The following is a 21823-nucleotide window of genomic DNA, read 5'->3' on the forward strand; positions in this document are numbered from 1 at the left end:
GGGGGGGGGGGCTAGGGGGGGGTTGAAGGGGAAAGGTGGAGCATGAATCATGTAACCATGTTAAAAATGAATATTAATAAATGTTAAAAAAAAAAAGTAATTAGAGAGGGCAGCTGGGTGGCTCAGTGGATTGAGAGCCAGGCCTAGAGAGAGGAGGTCCTAGGTTCAAATCTGGCCTCAGACACCTCCTAGCTGTGTGACCCTGGACAAGTCACTTAACCCCCCTATTGCCTGGCCCTTACTGTTCTTAGAACTAATACATAGTATTGATTCTAAGGTAAAAGGTAAGGGTTTAAAAACATTTTTTTAAGTAATTAGAAACTAATCCTAAAGAATGAGGAAATTAAAGAACAAATCACAGAAATAATAATTTCATTTCAAAGAGACAACATCCCAAAATTTGTGGAATGAAACCAATGTAGTACTTAGAGGAAAATTTACATTTCTAAATGTATACATCAATAAAAGAGAGAAAGAATAGGTCAATGAATTGGGCATGCAACTAAAAAAAAAAGCTAGAAAAAATCAAATTTTAAATCTTTAAATGTCAAAAAAGCAAATTTAAAATCTTTAAATGTCAAAATAGAAATTGAAAAAGTCCGAGGAGAGAGTAATAAAAAAAAACTGAATGTAAAATAAACCCAGTCAAGTGAGAAATAAACCTAGGAGTGGTTTCACTGGGGGAGGGGGGAGATAAAATAGATAAACTATAGGTTAATCTAATTTTTTAAAAGAAAAAAGGAAGCCAAATTACCAGTATCAAAAATGAAAAGAGTGAATGCACCACTAATGAAGATGAAGTCAAAGCTTAGGAGTTATTTTGCCCAATTATATGCGAGTATAACTGATGATAAAGGGAAATGGGTAAATATCTGTGAAAAATATTTAGCCCAGATTAGCAAAAGGGAATACAGTACTTAACTCTCTTTGAGGACAAATGAATTGAATAAGTCATAAATGAAGTCTCTCAGGAGAAAATCCCCTTGAACCAGGTGACTATAAGTAAATTTTAACATATATGTAAGAAACAAATAATTCCAATATTATATAAACTAATTAAATAAGTGAAGACATCCTACCAAATTCCTTTTATTATACAAATATGGTTTTGATACCTAACCCAGAGAAATAAAAATAGAAAGAAAACTACATGGTCAATTTCTCCAGTGAATATTAATGCAAAAAATTTTAAATAAAATACTAGCAAGATTAGAGCAATATATTAGAATTAGAAAAACCAGATAGGGCTTATGCCAGCAATGCAAGGCTGGTTCTACATTTGGAAAACTAGAAGCATAACTGACCACATCAATAAGAGTAACAAAAAAATTCATATAATTATATCAATAGAAGAAAATGAAGTTTTGACAAATATAATAGTCATTGCTATTAAAAACACCTAGAAACTACAGGAACAATGTTGATTTTCATAAAATAAATAGCATCTACCAAAAACCAAGAACATGAATTATCTGTAATGATGATATTCTAAAAACCTTCTTATTAAGATTAGAAGGGAGAAACAAAAATATCACCACCATTACTCAATATTATATTAAAAATCCTAGCTCTAATCTATAATATGAAAAAATGTTCTAAATTACTCTTGATTAGAGAACTACAAATTAAAACAACTCTGAGGTACCACCTCACACTTAGCAGATTGATTAATATGACAGGAAAAGAAAATGATAAGTGTTGGAGGGGATGTAGGAAAATTGAGACAGCAATGCACTATAGGGTGACATTGTGAATTGATCCAACCTTTCTGGAGAGCAATCTGGAATTATTCCCAAAGAGTTATAAAACTGTGTGTACCTTTTGATAGAATATACCACTACTAGGTATTTTGCCAAAGAGATTTTTTTAATGAAAAAAGACATCTTTGGACAAAAATATTTATAACAGTTCTTTTTTGTGGTGGCAAAGAATTGGAAATTGAGGGGATATTCATCATTTAGGAAATGGCTAAACAAGTTATAGTGTACTACTGTAATGGAATACTACAAGAAATGATGAGCAGAATGATTTAAGAAAAACTAGAAAAGAATTACATGAACTGTTGCAATGTGAAGTGAGCAGAATCAGAACACTGTACACCATAACAGTAATTTTGTGTGATAATCAACCTTGAATGCCTTAGCTATTCTCAGCGATTCAAAGATTCAAAGCAATTATGATGAAAAATGCTATCTTCCAGAAAAAGAACTGATGGAGTCTGAATACAGATCAAAGCATACTATTTTTTATTTGTGGATTTTATATGTCTTCTTTCACAACATAACCAAAACAGAAATATGTTTTGCATGATATCACATATGCAACCTATATCAAATCACTTACCATCTCAGGGAGTGAGGAGAGAGAGGGGAGGGGAGGAAGAGAAAGATGAGATAAAGAAAAGGAGGGAAAGAGAATTTGGAACTCAAAATTTTAGAAAACTGATGTTAAATTTTATTTTTACATGTAATTAGGAAAAAATAAAATATTGAATAATGTAAAAATGTTTTTAAAAGAAACATTAGCTCTAGCAATAAGAAGACATTGAAAGAATTAGAATTGACAATGAGGAAATAAAACTATCACTCTGCAAATAATGTGATGGTATACTTAGAAAATCTTAGAGAATCAACTAGAAAACTACTTGAAATAATTTTAGTAAAGTTGTAGGATGTAAAAAAAAATCCATGTAAATTATCAGTATTTATATATGTTAATAACAAAACCCAATAAGAAGAGATAGAAAGAGAAAATCCTTTTAAAATATTTCTGGACAATGTACTTAGGAGTCTACCTGCCAAGACAAACCCAGGGACTACATGAACACAATTACAAAACACTTCACACAAATAAAGGTTAATCTAAACATTTGAAGAAATATTAATTGCTTATGGATAGGCTAAGCAAATGTAATGAAAATGACAATTCTGCCTTAATTTATTTTTTTAGTGTCATACCAACCAAATTGCTAAAGAAGTATTTCATAGGATTTGAAAAAAATAACGAAATTCATCTAGAAAAACAAGAGATCAAGAATATTAAGAGAATCAATGGATAAAATGTGCAGGAAAGAGGATTAGAAGTACCATATTTCAAACTACATTACAAAGTGGAAATCATGGAAATAATCTAAGAAATATGTGCTAGATCAGTGGGATTGATTAGATACATAATATACAGTAATAAATGACCACTGTAATCTAGTGCTTGATAAACCCAGAAATTTAACCTTTGGGATAAGAACTTACTGTTTTACAAAAATTTCTGGGAAAACTAAAAAAGCAACTTGGCAGAAGCTAGGCATAGACCACCACCTCCCACTATATACCAAAATAAGATCAAAATGGGCAAATGAGTTAGACATAAAGGATGATATCATAAGTAAATTAAGGGTACATAGAAAAAATTACCAGTTAGCTCTATGGACAAGGAAAGAGTTTATGTTCAAACAAAAGACAGAGAGTAATACAGGAAATTAAAATAAAATAAATAAAATAGATAATTTTGATTAGAAAGGTATTGCACAAACAAAACCAATTTGGCCAAGATCAGAAGGAAAGTAGGAAACTAAGGGGGGGCGGTATTTTATAGTAAGTTTCTATCATAAAGGACTCGTTTCTCAAATATATAGCAAACTGAACCAAATTTAGAAAATTAGGAGCCATTCCACAACTGACAATCAAATGATAAGAGAAGGCAGTTTTCAGAAGAAATTAAAGCTACAAACACATGAAAAAATACTCTAAAATACTATTAAGACATGAAAATACAACTCTGAGATACTACCTCACACCTATCATATTGGTTAACATGATGGAAAAGGAAAATAATGTTGGGAATGTAGAAAAATTGGGCCACTCATGTACCCTTGGTGGAGTGGTGAACTGGTTCAATCATTCTGCAGAACAATTTGGAACCACACCCAAAAACTATGCATACCCTTTGACCCAGAAATACTATTACTCAGTCTATAATGCAAAGAGTTAAAAAAAAAAGTGAAATAACTTGTTTGTAGAAAAATATTCATGGTGGTTCCTTTTGTGGTAGCTAAGAACTGAAAATCAAGGGGATGCCTTTCAACTGGGGAATGGCTGAACCCATTGTGATATATGATTTTGATGCTATAAGAAATGATAAGCAGGAAAGGAATAATGAACTGGAGGAATTCCATGTGAACTGGAACAACCTCCAAGAATTGATGCAGAGTGAAAGGAACAGAACCAGGAGAACATTGTACACAGAGACTGACACACTGTGGCACAACTGATCATAATGGATTTCTCTATTAGCAGCAATGCAATGACCCAGGACAATTCTGAGGGACTTATGAGAAAGAACATTATCCACATCCAGAGAAAGAACTGTGGGAGCAAAAACATAGAAGAAAAACAACTGCTTTATCACATGGATTGATGGAGATATGATTGAGGATGTAGACTCTAATGCAAATATTAATAAAATAGAAATAGATCTTGATCAATGACACATGTAAAAAGGTGTGGAACTGTTCACTGGCTATGGGGTGGGGAGCTGAGTAGAAGGGGAGGGAAGGAATAATGAACTGGAGGAATTCCATGTGAACTGGAACAACCTCCAGGAATTTATGCAGAGTGAAAGGAACAGAACCAGGAGAACATTGTACACAGAGACTGACACACTGTGGCACAACTGATCATAATGGATTTCTCTATTAGCAGCAATGCAATGACCCAGGACAATTCTGAGGGACTTATGAGAAAGAACATTATCCACATCCATAGAAAAATATCCTAAATTAATTAATTTAAAATTTAAAAAAAAGAAGAAGAAATGATGAGCAGGATGGTTTCAGAAAAATCTGAGAAGACTTATGTAAACTGACACAAAGTAAAGTAAGCAGAACCAAGGGAACACTGAACACTATAACAACAATATAATAAACATTAGCTCTGAAAGACTTAATTACTCTGATCAAGACAGTGATCCAAGACACTTCAAAAAGGCCCAGGATGAAAAATGCTATATTCCTCCAGAGGGAGAACTGATGAACTGAGTGCACGTTGAAGCATATTTTTAAATTTTATGTTTCTTGCCTTTTTTTTGTTTTGCAATATGATTAAAATGGAAATATATTTTGTATGACTTCACATGTATAAGTGATATATTGCTTCATTCTCAAAGGATGGGAGAGGGGTAGGAAAACCAAATGACTAGATTGGATTTATAACTGCAATACAATAAAAAATTTTAATGATACAATTTTTCACAGGTTCTTAAGTGGCATTTGACAAGAAAAATAAATTCTCCTTTATGTTATAATATTAAAAAGCATAATAATAAATAGTCCATCTCTATTCTTTCATAGACTAAATAGTATTTACCTAAAACTAAAAGATCACATTTTCTTTAACACAGAAAAGCTAGAGGCCTTAATCAGTATGATTAGTAGGTTAATGTACAGTGTCAGTACTATTATTTGATACAGTTTTGGAAATGCTAGCAATAGGAATAAAGGAAGAAAAAGGAACTAAGGGAATTCATGAAAGCAATGAGAAAAAAATGTTTTTACCTTAAAGAACTCCAAAGATTTAGCTAAAAATTAACTGAAACAATTTCTTGAGTAAAGAAGCTAGGCATCAAAATAAATTCACACACAAAAAAATCTGCCTTTCTGTATTTTTACTGACAAAACCCTGAAGGAAGAGTCAGATAAAGAAATTCCTTTCAAAATAACTAGAATATGTGAATTATCCCAAGAAGCATGGGAATTATAAATACAAAACACTCTTTATATAATTAAAGACATAATTAAGTCATTAAGGAAGACATCAATTGTTTTGAACTGAGCAATGCTAATATAATAAAAATTATAGATTCAGTGCCATACCAATCAAAACTCCCCAAGAATTTCCTTTATAAAAATGGAAAATTGGCAGAGCACAGATGGTAGCTTAGTAGAAGCAAAAGTCAAAATTGTTCTGACAATCTTTCCAAAACAATCTTTAGAAGATGCCTCAAAAAGATAGGAGTCAAAGCAGGTTTGAGTGAGGGGGCTCTCCTACTGAACGCAACTTGAAAGGTAGGCAGAGAGAGAGAGAGTTGATTTTCATGGGACAAGGGGAAACCAGAAGCAAAACTACACACAGGAGTGCTGGCCAACCACTTCTACACCCACTGTGCCAGGTTCCAAGATGGGGATTGGCTAACTTCAGGGTCCTGGACCTGGGCTACATCAACAAAAGAGCACCTCAGACCCACCCCTTAAAGTCCTAGGCCCTGGCATCAGCCAACAGTGAAGTCCAGAAGTCTATAGTGCTATGCCCTTTCAAGCCTGTGCTGCTGCAGTGAAGACATAACCCAGAAAAACCTTGGAGCCAATCTAGTAAATGGAGTATGGATGTCTATCTCTGGAAAACCATTTTTGCTGAAATTACTGTACCATACTGCTTGTGCAGCAATTCATAGGAAAGGCCACTATGGAGTTTTAGGAATTGTGGATACAATCCACAAGAGTTAGTTAGATCACTTTAGGCGTGACAACAGAAGCCAAAGGTATGTGTGAAAGTTGTACAGTGTGCCAGCAGTATAAAAAGGCTATTAAGACCAAAGCCTATGGAGGAAAACCATTAGCTTTCACACTATTTGAATGCTTGCAAATAGATTATGTCACCATACCAAGATGTCAAAAATATAGGTACATACTTGTGATAGTGGATAAACTGACAAAATGGCCAGAGGCATTCCCTGCCAAGAAAAATGATTCAGTTTTCATGGCAAAGATGCTACTGAGGGAGATAATTCCAAGATTCTCTATTCCAGCAGTCATTTCATCTGATTCTGGTAGCCACTTTGCAAACTCTATTCTAAAGCAAGTCTGCCAGGTGCTAGGAATTAAGAGACATCTATGTTCTATCTATTGACCTCAGTCATCAGGAGCTGCTGAACGCATTAATCAATCTCTGAAATCAATGACTGGGAAGCTGTGCATAGAAAGTCATCTTAAATGGCCAGATGTCTTACCTATGGCACTTTTCTACTTAAGAAGTCAGCCCAATAGTGAAACACATTTGTCACCGTTTGAACTATTGTATGGACAGCAACCGTGGGTGGGAAAAGCTCCACAAGACACGAATTACCTATCACATCTAGGAATCGAGTGCAAAATCTATGAGTATGTCACCTCATTGAAAGAGAGATTAGATGAATTGCAAAAGTTATCTTTAATACAGCAAAGAGTTCCACTTGACTTTAGCCTACATGATTATCAACCTGGAGATAAATTCTATATCAGAAATTTCACAAGAAGATCAGTGTTAGAACCAAAATGGTATGGACCACATGAAATAATCTTAGTTACACTTACTTCTGTAAAAATCAAAGGAAAAGATGCCTGGTACCATTATGCACATTTAAAGTCCTCAGTGAAGTCAAGAACTCATCCAAACATTCAGCCTCAAATGCAAGAAACAAGACCTCATCCAAACATTCAGCTCAAATGCAACAAACACAAGAAACAGAATCTGACATAGAAATAGATCCTCAAAGCAAAAAATCACACTCAGAAATAAAGCCTCAAACAGAGAGACACCAAGACACAGATGCAGACACAAATGAAACACAAGAAACAGATCACTATCAAGAACAAGACACTCAAATCATTGATTTAGATCGTACAAACACCTCATTCACACATGAAGATCAACAGTTAAGCCTATCAGAATTCAGCAGTGGTGAAGAAGAAGACTAAACATTACATACATTACATCAAAGACAAGTGCAAACATAAAAATCTCATAAGAAATTTTGTGGCAACACAAATTTTAACATAATACTATACAGTCACACATGGGTTCCTGATCAAGGGATTCTTCAATCAAGTCGACAGCTATCAAGATGTGTATCCAGCAAAGGAGAAGAGAGACAAGATCCTAAAGATTCCAGAGTTCCAGAAACATCAGGACATCAGGACCAGCACGAGAACAACAAGAGACAATGCACAACAGACTGTACAAGGATTGGAACTGTGACAATATCTATATGACTCGGACATCATCACCGGAAGAATCACAAGGAGAGAAGATCAGCACATCAGGATTAGGTTTGAACAGATGCAAGGTTTTCACATTCAGACACTAATCAAAGGGAAATGCACAAACTAGAATGCATGCAACAGAACATAAGCTGATTGATAGAGAGATTCTGAAGAAGGTGAGTATAAAACCAATCAGTAAATGTTAGGTCATGAGTCCAACACATAGTCACAATAAACTCACATCACGTATATATAATGTAAATAAATGTAAATAGTTTGAAAACAAAGCACAGTGGCCATAATAAACAAGAGAACTCAGATTCCTTATAAGGTCAAAAGTACTCATGTTGTAGAAACATCACATGAAAACCTTGTGCATATGTAATATATTGTTACTAACAAATAATGCATAGTGTACTAACCCGTAGGGAAAGAGTAGCTGCAGGGAAGTTCAATTCTAGCTAGCATAGGGTAAGTGTAAAATAGTTATAAAATGTTCAAATAGAACTGTTAATAGGAATGTTAGACAATCATTGTATAGTATAGGTTAGTTAGTAATGAAACTAATTGACTAACACATTAACTATAGTTTAAGGATTACTGACAAACTAATCTTCCTAACTGTAGATTAGGGAATAGAAGAGATGTTAGAATTTATTGTGAATTAGGAATGTTATTTGAAGTTCAGTATTAGAAATTTAAGCAAATTTATTGCAAGAATTGCATTAATTTAAAAGTAAGAAACAACATAGATAATTATTCTTAAATGTTCTTATAATGCTTACATGTTATACTTATGTTCAAATGATATGTTTATGGAAATATTGTATTCAAACCCCACACTTTCCCAGAAAAATCTATCCTAAACCCCTTGTCATTAGCTTTAGGCTAGATAGATAGATAAGGCATTAGATAAGATAGGATTTATTATTTTGGGAAGGGTAGTTAGTGGGATAGAAACACATAGTTAAGAAAAGCATAGAGTAGAGATCATCCATGGATGAGATCAGCTGGAAATTTACAGGTTGAAATTTCAAAAAACAAAACAGCATTCATGTCATATTCAAACTCTGGGAGTTGTGAGTCTCACCTTGATTAACAGGTGAAGACAGGTGGAGATATCAGAATGTTCCCAGATGCCGTGAAGACAAGAGGAAATGCAGTTGGCCAGAGGATATAAACACCCTGACAGCCTTCTGACAGGGACCCTTGGCTTTGACCCTTGGCCTGGAACCCTTGGCCTTGGACATTGATCTCTGATCTTGGAGCATTGACATGTGGATCTCTGACTGTGGGCCCTCTGATTCTCTCTGAATTACCCCTAGATATTTAGACATCTGAACCATCATTAAATATTTAGGTATCCAGGCCTGGGTGGGAACCTGGAAGAGGGGAAGAGAAGAAGCAGAGGGAGGTAAGGGAGCTACTTCCTGACGGCTGTAGGACTGAGATAACTGGCAATAAGAAGCTGAGAGGGATCATCGATATCTGTATCAACCAAGCAGATTGCTTTCTCTGGTTTGGTGTGGCCAAGCTGAGCCAGAGGAGGTGAAGAACAAGAGCTCCAGCATTACTGAAACAGCTTACAGTCCTGAGGGATTAGTGATCATAGCCATTAGTGACAAGGTCTCCTATCCCCAATCCGTTCCTGATTATTCCTTTCCCTTATTAACATCTTTAGATAAAATTTATTGAGTACCTTCCTGAGTGATTATTACATCACAACCCTTGGGGAGGGAGGCAGTCAGATGAAAACATTATCAAAGGCTAATAGAGACCAATATTAATCATCAATCCAACCCCAGGTGGGACCTGAAAGGGTTACCCATCCACCTGACCTTTAGGGATCCTGACTAGGTGCTGTTATCGAGAAGGGCAGTTATAACATCCAGCTGAGTGACAGGACTTGGGTGTCCCTGCACCAGCTATCAAGGGAATCCAAGGCACAGCTTTCCTGATTAATATACCCTATAATAACTAGAATAGTAGCTAAAGATACTTTCTTTATAACACCCTTGAGCTCTGGTCAAGCTGGGAAAGGGAGAGGGTATGGATGCCTTTATCTGCCCAGTGAGGAACCCAAGGAGTGTGGAGTTAACAGTGAGAAGGAAGACCTGCCAGGGAAGATCAAGTGAGCAAGAAGATCTAGCTGGGGTGGTAGACATCCCAGTCTGAGACAAGCTCCTTGATTAGCATTTCCTGGATTTACCTTCCTGTGGACCTGTTTCCTGTGCCATCAAGAGGAGATGAAGTGGACATGACTTTGTGAGAGACCCATTTCCCTTCTAGTCTGTAATAGTCAGATTAGTGCAGTATAGGTATTAACCCATTCTCCCAACCCCTGTGTGGGCTTTAGTGATTTGATTCAGTGTGACCTCTCCCCATTATCCCTGACCCTCAATTATTATTAAAAACCCCTGTTTATAAAACCTTTCGTCAGTCTACTCACTTGTTAGTTTCACAGACTCCCTGGCTAGGTGGATCAGTGTGGCAGTTAAGACCCAGCTGTCACACCTGTCTGTTGCCCAAACCATTCATTGAACTGTATTTCTCCAGCTTGTTAGGTCCCAACCTATTGTCCATTCCTGTCTCCTACTCACCCTTCTGAACCCAGATAAAATATAAGTTAACCCCAGTTTTTACCTTAAGAATCCTTACCAGTTTCCTCCGAAACTGTCCGTTTCATCATTTACTGTAGCACAGCAATATTCCAATACATTCATATACCACAATTTTAATGAGCCATTCTCCAAAACCTATAGATTCCCTTAGTTTCCCATTTGGAGCTACCATGAATAGTAGTTTCCATATTGTTATACATATAGATCTTCCTCTTTCTTTGATTCCTTTGGAATATAAGCCTGGTATTGAATAATTGAGTCAAAGTGCAGGAACAGTTTGGTAATATTTTAGGCTTGGTTCCAAATTGCTTTCCAGAACAGCAAGACGAATTCATAGTTCCACCAATGATGCCTGCTTTCCTGAAGCTCTTCCACCATCTGCTAATCTGTTGGGTATCATGTGGAACTTCTGAATTGCTTTCATTTGAATTTCTCTAATTATTAAAGATCTTGACACATTTTTCCATGTAGTTGTTGACAGCTTGGATTTTTATTCATATCCTTTGACAACTTACCTTCTTGGGAATGTCTCTTTTAGTCTTACAGAATTGAATTAATTTCTGACAAATTGGGCAAAACGCCTTTATCAGAAAATTTTATTGCAAAGATTTTTCCCACTTATCTGTTTCCTTTCTAATTTTAACTGCACTAAGTTTATGCAGAAACTTTAATCTTAAATAATGTAAATTGTTCACTTTGTTTTCTAAATTTTACTTTACTATATGGTCATTAACTTTTTATATGCAGTCTATAAACATCTATTAAGCATCTACAATGTGCTAGGCACTGCACTAAGAACTTGGAATGCTAAGAAAAAGTTCTTCTTCCCAAGGCACTCACAATCTAATGGGGAAGACAATATGCTAAAATAACCATGTACAAACAAACTATATACAGGATAAATTGAAAATAATCAACAGGCGAAACTAGAATTAAAAAAGATGAGGAAGGCTCCTATAGAAGGTGGGATTTTAGTTAGAACTTGATGGAAGTCAGGGAATCCAGGAGGTGAGAATGAGAAAGGAGAGAATTCCAGGCATGGAAGACAGTCAGTGAAAATGCCTTGAGTAAGGAGATGATCTTATTCATGGAACAGTAAGGAAGTCAGTACCAGTGGATCAAAAAGTATGTTGAGAAGTGTTAAGACATGAAAACATTAGAAAAGAGGAAGGAGGCACGCAAGATTATAAAGGGCTTTGAAAGTCAATCAGAGGATTTAATATTTGATCCTGGATGTAATAAGGAGGCGCTGGAATTTATTGTGTAAGGGGGGATTGGCATAGTCAGACCTGAACTTTAGAAAGATCACTTTGAAAGCAAAAAGTAATTTTTTCTTTAATCCTCTAATTTGCTTATATTGCCTTTTGTTTCTGAGCCATGTCCCCTATGTAAGATGTTTGTCCTTATATCCTGTTTTTGCCAAACTGCTTTCTAGTTTTCTCAATAGCTTTTGTTAAATGAGACCTAACTCCGGTAACTATGGCCTATGAGTATTGTTATAAGGAAGGTATCTTTCTCTATTATTAGATTGTTTGCTTTTTCTTTCTCCTGTTCATTTTATAGATGAGGAAACTGAGGTATATTGGATCAAGTGACTTGCCCAGGGTCACACCACTAGTAAATATCTGAAGCCAGATTTGGATTCAGGAAGATGAGTCTTTTTAACTCCAGACCTGGTACTCTATCTGCTTGACTACCTAGCTGCCCCAGAATGTTAATGATTTATATTAATTAATTTTATAATCTAAGTTTTACTAAACTGATAGTTTCGATTAATTTTTAGTGACTCTTCAGGATTTTCTAATTGAATCATCATATTATCAGCAGAAAGTAATAACTTTGTTTCCTTTTTGTCTATATTTGCCAAGTCTTTCTCTTACTGCTATAATTAGTATTTTTAGGACTATAATAAATAGTGGTTACACTAAAGGATATCCTTGGCTTTCTCCCTAACTTATTGGAAAAACCTCTACATTTTCTCTGCTACATATAGTGTTTGTTATTGGCTTTAGATAGATATTATTTACTTTAATAAGGAAACATCCACTATTTCGTGTGCTTTCTAGGGTTCTAACAGAAATAGGTGTTGGATTTTTACCAAAAGTCTTTTCACTATCTACTGATATAATCATCTGTTTTTATTATGCATATTAACATTATTTATCATATATATATTCTTCTTTAAGTTTGGAAAACCCTGAATTTCTTTTATAAATCCAACCCAGATATGATGTATAAGCTTTCTAATAATGTTGTTAAATAGCTTCTTTACTAATATTTTTATGAGATTTTTGCATCAATGATTGTTATGGATATTGGGCTATGCTTTTCTTTCTTTGCTTTGTGTTTCTTAGCTCTAAATATCAAGACCATATTTGTATCATAGAAAGTAACTGGAAGGGTGCCTTCTTTTCTTGTTATTTCAAATAATTTGTCTATTTTTCTTTGGAATTCTTCTTTGAATGTTTAATAGAGTTTGTTTATAAATCCATTGAGTTCTGAAATTTTTTGCTTTGGGGATTCACTTATGTTTTGTTCAATATCTTTTTCAGATTAGATTAAGTAGTCTATTCTTATGTTAAACTGTGTACTATAAACTTTTAAGTATTCTTTTTCTCTAAATTATTCATTTTTCTCTAAGTACTCTCTAAAGGATTCATTTTCTCTAAATTGTCAGTTTTGTTAGCATATAATTGAGCAAAACAGCTTTTTAAAAATTCAGTAGCGGTTACTAGTTTTAATTATTTTCCATTTTATTAATCTTTTAAATTTTCATAATTTCTACTTTGTTGTAATTTTCTATTGTTTATATTTTTTTCTTTGGCATTATGTTACTTAGTTTCCAGTTGTCTAGTTAAGGGATTATATGAAAGGTCAAACAGAATATTTTATATTTGATACAGGAGGCAACAGGGAGCAGAAGAATTTTATGAAATAGAAATGTGACACGGTCAGATCCACACGTTCAGGAAGATTGTTTTATTAGTTGACTGATGACTGGAGTGGAGCAGGGAGAGACAAGGCAAGGAGACCAAACAGAGGGTTACTGCAATAGATCAGGTATGAGGTAAGGAGGCCCTGCACCAGAGCAAAGGCAGTATTAGGAAAGGGGGGAGTAAGTGTGAGAGATGTGAAGGGGTAAATCAACAGAACTTGACAACAAATTGGAGGTGAGAGACAGAGGAGTCAGAGATTGCACTTTGGTTATGAACCTGAGTGAATGAGAGTGCTCCTGATTACCCTACTGCTCATGACAGCAATAGGGTAATTAAGAAGGAGGATAAATTTGAGGTGAGAGTGAGTTTGTTTTGGACGTGTTGAGTTTAAGATGTCTATTGTTATATTGAATCTCTGGGAGCTAGGAGTTCGCTCGGTGATTGACAGGTGGATCAGTTGGATGTCAGAATGTTCCCAGAGAGGCATGCGGACAGGAGAGGGCATTTGGTAGCCCTGGCAGAGGTTCTGGGGGTCTTTACCTGTCCCTGAGACTGGAGATCAGTAGATCCTGGTCTTTGGGGATTGAGACTTGCAAACTCAACCCTGCAAGCTCCTCCTGTTGTTCCTGTACCATCCTCAACCTGTATCAGACCACCATCTCTGATTCTACTGCCCCTAGATATTAGGAAGCCAATCATTTTAGTCATCTAGGTTTCCCAGGGCCCAGGAGAGATCCGGGAAGTGGGCAGGAGAAGAAGAAGAGGGTGGAAAAGGGGTGGATATCTCAAATTGATTAGGCTTAACATTTACTGAAGAAGAAGCTGAAAGATTATACAGCAGTTTGCCTGCTCTGGTGTGGCCCTGGCCAGGCTGTACCAGAGAGAAGCTATCATCTTGATTCTTTCACTTGCCTGCAGTTAGAGATTCATTATTATCAATTTTAAATTAGGGTCTCCCAATACCTCTATCCCATACCATTATCCTTCTTTGCCAAATACATTCAAAGTTTAAAAGTACCTTCCTGAATTGATTATTCAAAGCTTATTTGGGAAGGGAGTCACGCAATCAGATTACAACGTTACCAAGCTGAAGAGCCCAATAAATAATATCAACTAACCGCAGGTGGGTCCTGAAGGGATATCATCCATTGACCTAAAGGATCCTGCCTGGGCAACTGTTATAAAGGAGAGAGGTGTCATCCTATGCTCTCTCTATATTCCATCTACATCTAATAGATAGGAGTATCAGAGTGGGGTTCCCTTTTATTATAACACTATATAGTAGTTTAACAATGTCATATACAATCCTCTATTTTTGTACATCTTGCATAATGAAATGCTTATGTTTATTGATGTTTCTCAAATTAATAATAAAAAGAATTTTCAAAAGAAGTGTTCAATACTGTGTACTCCAAGGAGAGTAGAGATGAAAAGAAACATCCTGTAAGTCATCAAAATATTTATAGTAGGGGCAGCTGGGTAGCTCAGTGGATTGAGAGCCAGGCCTAGAGACGGGAGGTCCTAGGTTCAAATCCGGCCTGAGACACTTCCCAGCTGTGTGACCCTGGGCAAGTCACTTGACCCCCATTGCCCACCCTTTCCACTCTTCTGCCTTGGAGCCAATACACCGTATTGACTCCAAGAGGGAAGGTAAGGGTTTAAAGAACTAAAAACAAACAAACAAACAAACAAATAAGTAAAAGAGGAAAAAAATTTTTATAGTAGCACTTTTTATAATAACAAAGGACTGGAAACAAAATAATTATCCATTAACTGTGGAAGGGCTAAACAAATTGTGGCACACACATGTAATAAATTATTACGGGGGTAATGATTAATATAACTAAAGAAGCACAGGAACACATAAATGAACTGGTGCAAAGTGAAGTAAGCAGAACCAAGAAAATAATATATACAATAAGGTAAAGGGAAGAAAAAAAATCTGAATGCTTTACAATAATAATGAACAAGCTTATCCCCAAATCAAAAAGTCACATCTCCCCTTCCCTTTTTGTAGAAGAGGATAATGGATATGTCAAATGGCACAGACTCACTTTATTCATTAGTTTGTTTTCAACTTTTTCTTCTTTCTTCGTTTAGTCATAACAATAAGAAATGATTCTCTGGATAGAAAAGTGGTGAGGGGATAGACTGGGAAATGTAAAGCAAAAGAGAATATTAAATTTTTAAAAGGTTATTGCTTATGCGGGTGATGGAATACTATTGTGCTAAAAGGAATAATAAACTGGAGGAATTCCATGCAAATTGGAGAGACCGCCAGGAATTGATGCAGAGCGAAAGGAGCAGAGCCAGAAGAACATTGTACACAGAGACTGATAAACTATGGTAAAATCAAATGTAAAGGGCTCCTGTACCAGCAGCACTGCAATGACACAAGACAGCTCTGAGGGATTTATGGTAAAGATGCTACCCACATTCAGAGGAAGGACTGCAGGAGAGGAAACATATAAGATAAACAATTGCTTGAATGCATGGACTGAGGCGGACATGAATGGGAAATAGACCCTGAACAAGGACACTTGTTACAACCAGTGGAAATGTGCGTTGGCCATGGGTGGAGGGAGAGCGGGGGGTGAAGGGGAAAGTAGGGGCATAAAGTATGTAAACAAATTAAAAATGAATATTAATAAATGTCTAATAAAAAAAAGGTTATTGCTTACCTTAGGTAGACCTCAGCAATAATTAGTATCATTCTGATTTTGAGAGAGAGAGAGAGAGAAGGAGAGAGAGGGGGAGAGAGACGGGGAGAGAGAGGGAAGGAGTGAGGGAGTAGGGGAGAGGGAGAGAGAGAGCAGATCAAACTAGAGCATTTCCCTTCTCAGATCACAACCTCCTCTACATCAGTCTCTCCTCCTTCACCCTCTCTAAGTCTATTCTGAATCTTTGTGGTTGGATCTCTTCCCTCCATACCTCCCTCTTCCATTCTATCATCTCTGCTCCACTTTTCTTCCCTCCCTTCGCAGGCTTGATCTTACAGCTAAACACTTCCACCTTACGCTATTATCTAACCTTATATCTCTTGCCCCTCTTTCCACTTGCTAATCAAGCCTTGATAAACACCATCCCTGGGTTATTTCCCATCATGTCCGTCCTCTTCTACTCATATTCTGCTAAACTACATCAAGAAAATCATAAAACCATGCCTACTGTGTTAACCACAAATCTATGATGTCTCAAATGAGACTCTCACTGCTACCTAACAGTCCTTTTATTGTTTTGTAAATTTATCATACATATTCCACAATAGCAATTCCATATTGTTTCCTCCTATAAAACTTCCACTCATTTTTTTTAAACCCTACCTTCTATCTTAGAATTAATACTATGCATTGGTTCCAAGGCAAAAGGGCTAGGCAATAGTTAAGTCACTTGCCCAGGGTTACAAAGCTAGGAAGTGTCTGAGGCCAGATTTGAATCCAGGACCTCCCATCTAGGCCTGGCTCTCACCCAGCTGCCCCCTCCCACTTTTCTCACATTGCAAAACTCAAAACCCCTCTTTATCATACTCTATTCTCTCCTTCTTTGCTCCAATTTTTAATGACTAGGTAGGCCTTCATTTTGCCAAAAATAATTCCTCCCACCAGTGCACTTGATCCTAACCCGTCTTATCTATTTTTTGAGCTCACTTTTCTTAAGAATTGCAATCTTTTTTGATCTCTGCTGCTACTAGGGCTTTCTCTTCCCAAATTAACTTGTATTTATTTTATTGTCATTCCTACCCCTTCCCCCTCCCTCCAGAGAATATAAGCTCCTAGATAATAGATTTCAGTTTTTGTCAATATATCTCCAGGACAATGCCTTGCATATATAATAGTTGTTTAATAAATGCTTGTTAAATTGAATGACAAGACCTCTATTACACTCTAATAGTCATTTACTATGGAAAGAAATATTGATTATCTATGAACTCTGCTCTTGTGGGAATCAGAAGTCACATAAAGAATATAGAAAGGGGCAGCTAGGTAGCTTAGTGTATAGAGAGCCAGGCTTAGAGTCAGGAGGTCCTAGATTCAAATTTGGCCTCAAAAACTTCCTTGCTGTGTGACCCTGGGCAAGTCACAATCCCAATTGCTTAGCCCTTACTCCAAGGGAGCCAATACTTAGTATTGATTCTAATACAGAAAGTAAGGGTTAAAAAAAAAAAAAAAAAGAATTCAGGAGACCTGGCTTTGCCACTTAATCCAGTCACTTCTCTTCTTTGAAGATCAATTTCCACATCTATCAAAGACTGAGTTTATGCTAGATGATCACTGCTATCCCTCCCAGCTCTATCTTTCTAAGGATCTATGATTCAAGGTCCTTCCAAACAAAAAATTGTCCTGACAACATCAACAAACATTTTGAGGAAACAGTATGGCATTTGCCTTGTAACACTGATCCCAAAAGATTAGCCATATTTACCCCTAACAGTCTAAATTTGCCCACATGGAAATATACACCAAATGTACTCTAAAAGTTCATTAAAAGAATTAAATATGATGGTTTACCTTAATCAAGGTAGAAACTGGATGTACCTTCTTAATATTTCTCATAATACTGACAGTCAGGTCTGCCACGCACAAGCCAATAGCCCAGGAGGTATAGCCCTTCATCTTGATCACTTCATAAGCACTGAAATTGGAAGCAGGAATAAATAAATAAATCAAATTCCCATGAAGTCAGCTTTAAAAAACAAATACTATTATTATTCTTTTTTAAACTATTATTATACATAAGTTTTATTAGAGCCCACTAACTGTAACTGAGCAGGAGCGTATACCAAAATTACCGTAACTACTAAACCCAAGAGAGCCCATGATGCTTGAATATCAAGTTCAGGACTTTCCCAGTTGCCTCCACATCAGCCATAGCCATGACTAGTAGGTCCAAGCCTACTACTTAGCCTTTAACAGCAGCAACTGAGGAAGAAGCAGAAACAAAAACAGAAACCCATGTGTCTAAGCCGAAGTCCAAACAGAAGCCCCCAAAATAAAAGTAGAAAAAATGGTGTATAACTTTTCTACAGAGACCCTCATTCCCTATGCTATATGAAGGCACTGGCCTCTTTGGTTCCTCCCTGGACTATCTCTTTATCACATCCTCAAGTTTCTCGCTAGGTTTCTTCTATAACATAAGGAGAGGTGCCTTTTGCATCAATCCCTATGAGTTCTATTCACTGTGCAAATAGTCTTTGCCCTTCGGAGGTCAATTTTCCCATTACCTAGAAGCAGCAGCTATAATTCTTGTTCTTTATTGTTTTCTCCTCTTCCCCCCCCCTTTTTCAGATGAAACCTGATCTTAAGTACTCAGTATCTCGTAACCAATTCTAGTCTGCTACTCTATCTCCTGCCAAAGAAGGGTTATGAAGGGTTCAACCATCACAGTAACAAATTATCTGACAAAAATGTCACAAAACTCTATCATTGTCATTATCTGAGAATTGTCCTAGAAATTCTTTGCTGGGGTTGGTTACATTCATTTTCTTTACTTCAATAACAGCTTTAATGCCCACCTTACTAAGAAAAGTGATCTTGTCTCCAGCTTCTGAATTTTGAAGACAAGAGAAACTATATATGTAGATGCTGTTGGAAGCAGAATTCATTTTTAAAAGCCAACTGCTCAAGTAAAGAACCTGACCTGGCAACCACAGCTTTATGGACATTTTCCCACTGCTCCTTGTCATTACTGGTTCCAATGTCTGGATTCAAAGTCTTCAGAGGAAAACCAGCAACATTCACCCCACTCCAAATAGGCACTAAAAGAAAAGAATATACTTATTCCCTAACATCAAGTTAGTCATTCCTTCCCAAATACTGTAATAATTGTCTTAACAGTCCTGAGTACTAACAGTACAGTACTATCTCTTCCTCCAGAGAACTTATGCTAGGATTGCTGAAAGTCGTGCAGGTATTTTGTCCCTAAGGTGAAAACCTGAAGCACTGGAAAACAGCATACAGTTCTTTTTCTGAGTTGCTAGCAATAAGATCTGGTTGTTTTCAAGTCCTAACCATGAATTATTTTTATCCTCTTTTTCCTTCATACACTCTTCTAAAGCCCTATAGGACTTATAAGTCGGGCTACATCCCATGAGTTCTTTTGTCCAGGAACTTTTTTCTGGATTCTAGTTGAAGAGACTAGGAAAACATGATTCACTGTCAATTTGGTAAAAGATATTAATATATTCCTTTATTGCTAAGTCTTACTTTATATCCCACTCCCACTCCATGCCTGATTAGGCTCTGTACCCCATAGGTTCTTAGTGCCTGTGGAATTATCACTGAGCTCCCTTCCCATTAATTTTCTATGTATGTCTCTGATCAAAAATTGATCCTTTGGCTTTGCCTAACTTGAGCTGCTGATCTTTGGGAACCACAAAGTTATCAAGCAAGCAAAAAATAAGAATTTAAGTGCTTACTATAACCTACACAGTAATTCTTCAGGGAATTGTAGATTTGGCTTATGTATGATGAGATCTGATATAGATCAATTCCTGGCCAAAATTAATTTCACAAAGCCTATAAGGATAGTGCATTAGACTTACCAGAACTGTCGCCATGCTCTCCAAGGATCCACCCATGACAACTACGGGCACTGATACCCAGCCTCTCCCCAATGAAGAAACAAAAACGAGAAGTGTCCAGAGTGCAGCCACTTCCAAAGACACGGTATGAGCTAAAACCACTTAGCTTCCAGGCAACATAAGCCATAATATCCACTGAGAAGAAAAAAAATTCAAGCTTGAAAAAGTTATCAAGCAAGCAAAAAATAAGAATTTAAGTGCTTACTATGTGCCAGACAATGGGCTAAGAGCTGGGGACACAAAGATAAAAGTCAAACAAGACCTTGGCTTCATGGAGCTTACAATCTAATGAGGGAGACGGTATATATACATACAGGTACATAATCAAGATATAACAAAGCAGATCCAAGGTAACCTTGCATGGGAATATACCAGCAACAGGAAAGGCCCCCTGAGGAAAGTGGTACAACATTTAACTGTTACTTTTTTTGCTTCTCTAAACTGAGATTAATAAAGCACTTGTGTTAAAGAGAAAAGAATAGGTCTATATTCAACTACAAGTGTTTCTCATTTAAGGGAAATTAAATCTCCAGAAATGACAGATGGAAATAATACATGATACCCCCTCAAGCCTGGCTGTACAATAAGATTTTCCACAAAGAACTAAAAAAAAGGATGGGGAGGCATTTGTTAACAAAGTCACTATTAAGCCCAGCCAGTCCTGTTAAAGAAAGCGAACCACAAAGTAAGCCCTTTTAGAATGGACAGTTTTGAGTTCTTAAGGTAAATGAAGTCTTAATTTTTTAAACCAAATCTCAAAATCTATTCTGGTAACTTAAATGGAAATAATAGAGTAAACCCAATCATTTTGTAATTTGTGATAACTTGAATGAAGTTGGATTGAGTTTTACCTTGACACTTATATAAAGAAGGTTTGCTAAATTAAATAGTATACACTCAGAATCGTACATAGCAATTTTACAGGCTAAAAAAACCATTACATAATGTATCTGAGGGAAACAGCTGGAAAGACACCCTTGAATCAACTGAGACAATTCTCTTAGAGGGGGTGACCCAGGGCAGTTCCCATGGTAAGGAGATAGGAGACCCTCTTACAGCACAAAATGGAGAGAGACTAGGATGGAATAAACTGGCATGAGTTTACCTGGGATGCAGGGAATGGGAAGGAAGGAGGGGAAAGAAGGGAAGAATCCAAGAATAACAAATAATTATTCTTACTAACTAGGTGCTACACTCAGTTGTTTCAACCAACCAAAGGAAAATAACTACTCTCATTGCTCTCTAAATTTCAGCACCTTGGGGAGAGCCCCAATTGCCTCACTCTGGTTGTGGCTCTTCCTAAACTAGATTTTAGGCAGCTAGGTGGGTGTAGTGCATAGGCACTAGGCCTATAGTCAGAAAGACTCTTCTTCAGGCCTCAGACACTTGCTAGCTGTGTGATCCAGGACAAGTTGCTTAACCCTGTTTGCCTCTGTTTCCTCATCTGTAAAATGAACTGGAGAAAACCACTCCAGTATCTTTGCCAAGAAAACCTCAAGAAAAAGTCAGACACAACTGAACAACAACAAACTAGATTTCAGTAGGAATATTTAAATTACTCCAAGATGGAAGGGAAAGGTTAAAAAAAAAAGAAATAAAAAAAAAGAAATTAAAAAAAAAAAGAAAACTATCCAGATCTCTTAAAAACAAAGAGCAAAGAAGAAATTGAATATAC

General features: G+C 36.4%; 1 protein-coding gene across 1 annotated transcript in view; it reads right to left on the reverse strand.

Annotated features, from left to right (window-relative positions):
* The window catches only part of LOC123252056 (L-lactate dehydrogenase A chain-like), a 42851-nt gene that overhangs the window by 7640 nt on the left and 13388 nt on the right, over nt 1–21823 (reverse strand). Inside the window, exons 5-7 of the mRNA XM_044681417.1 lie at nt 20110–20283; nt 19206–19323; nt 18077–18200 (exon numbers count right to left, since the gene is read on the reverse strand). Coding sequence (XP_044537352.1) covers nt 18077–18200; nt 19206–19323; nt 20110–20283 — 416 coding nt within the window. The remainder of the gene's footprint in view (nt 1–18076; nt 18201–19205; nt 19324–20109; nt 20284–21823) is intronic.

The sequence above is a fragment of the Gracilinanus agilis genome, chromosome 6 (genome assembly GCF_016433145.1).
Source record: "Gracilinanus agilis isolate LMUSP501 chromosome 6, AgileGrace, whole genome shotgun sequence".
Classification (NCBI taxonomy): domain Eukaryota; kingdom Metazoa; phylum Chordata; class Mammalia; order Didelphimorphia; family Didelphidae; genus Gracilinanus; species Gracilinanus agilis.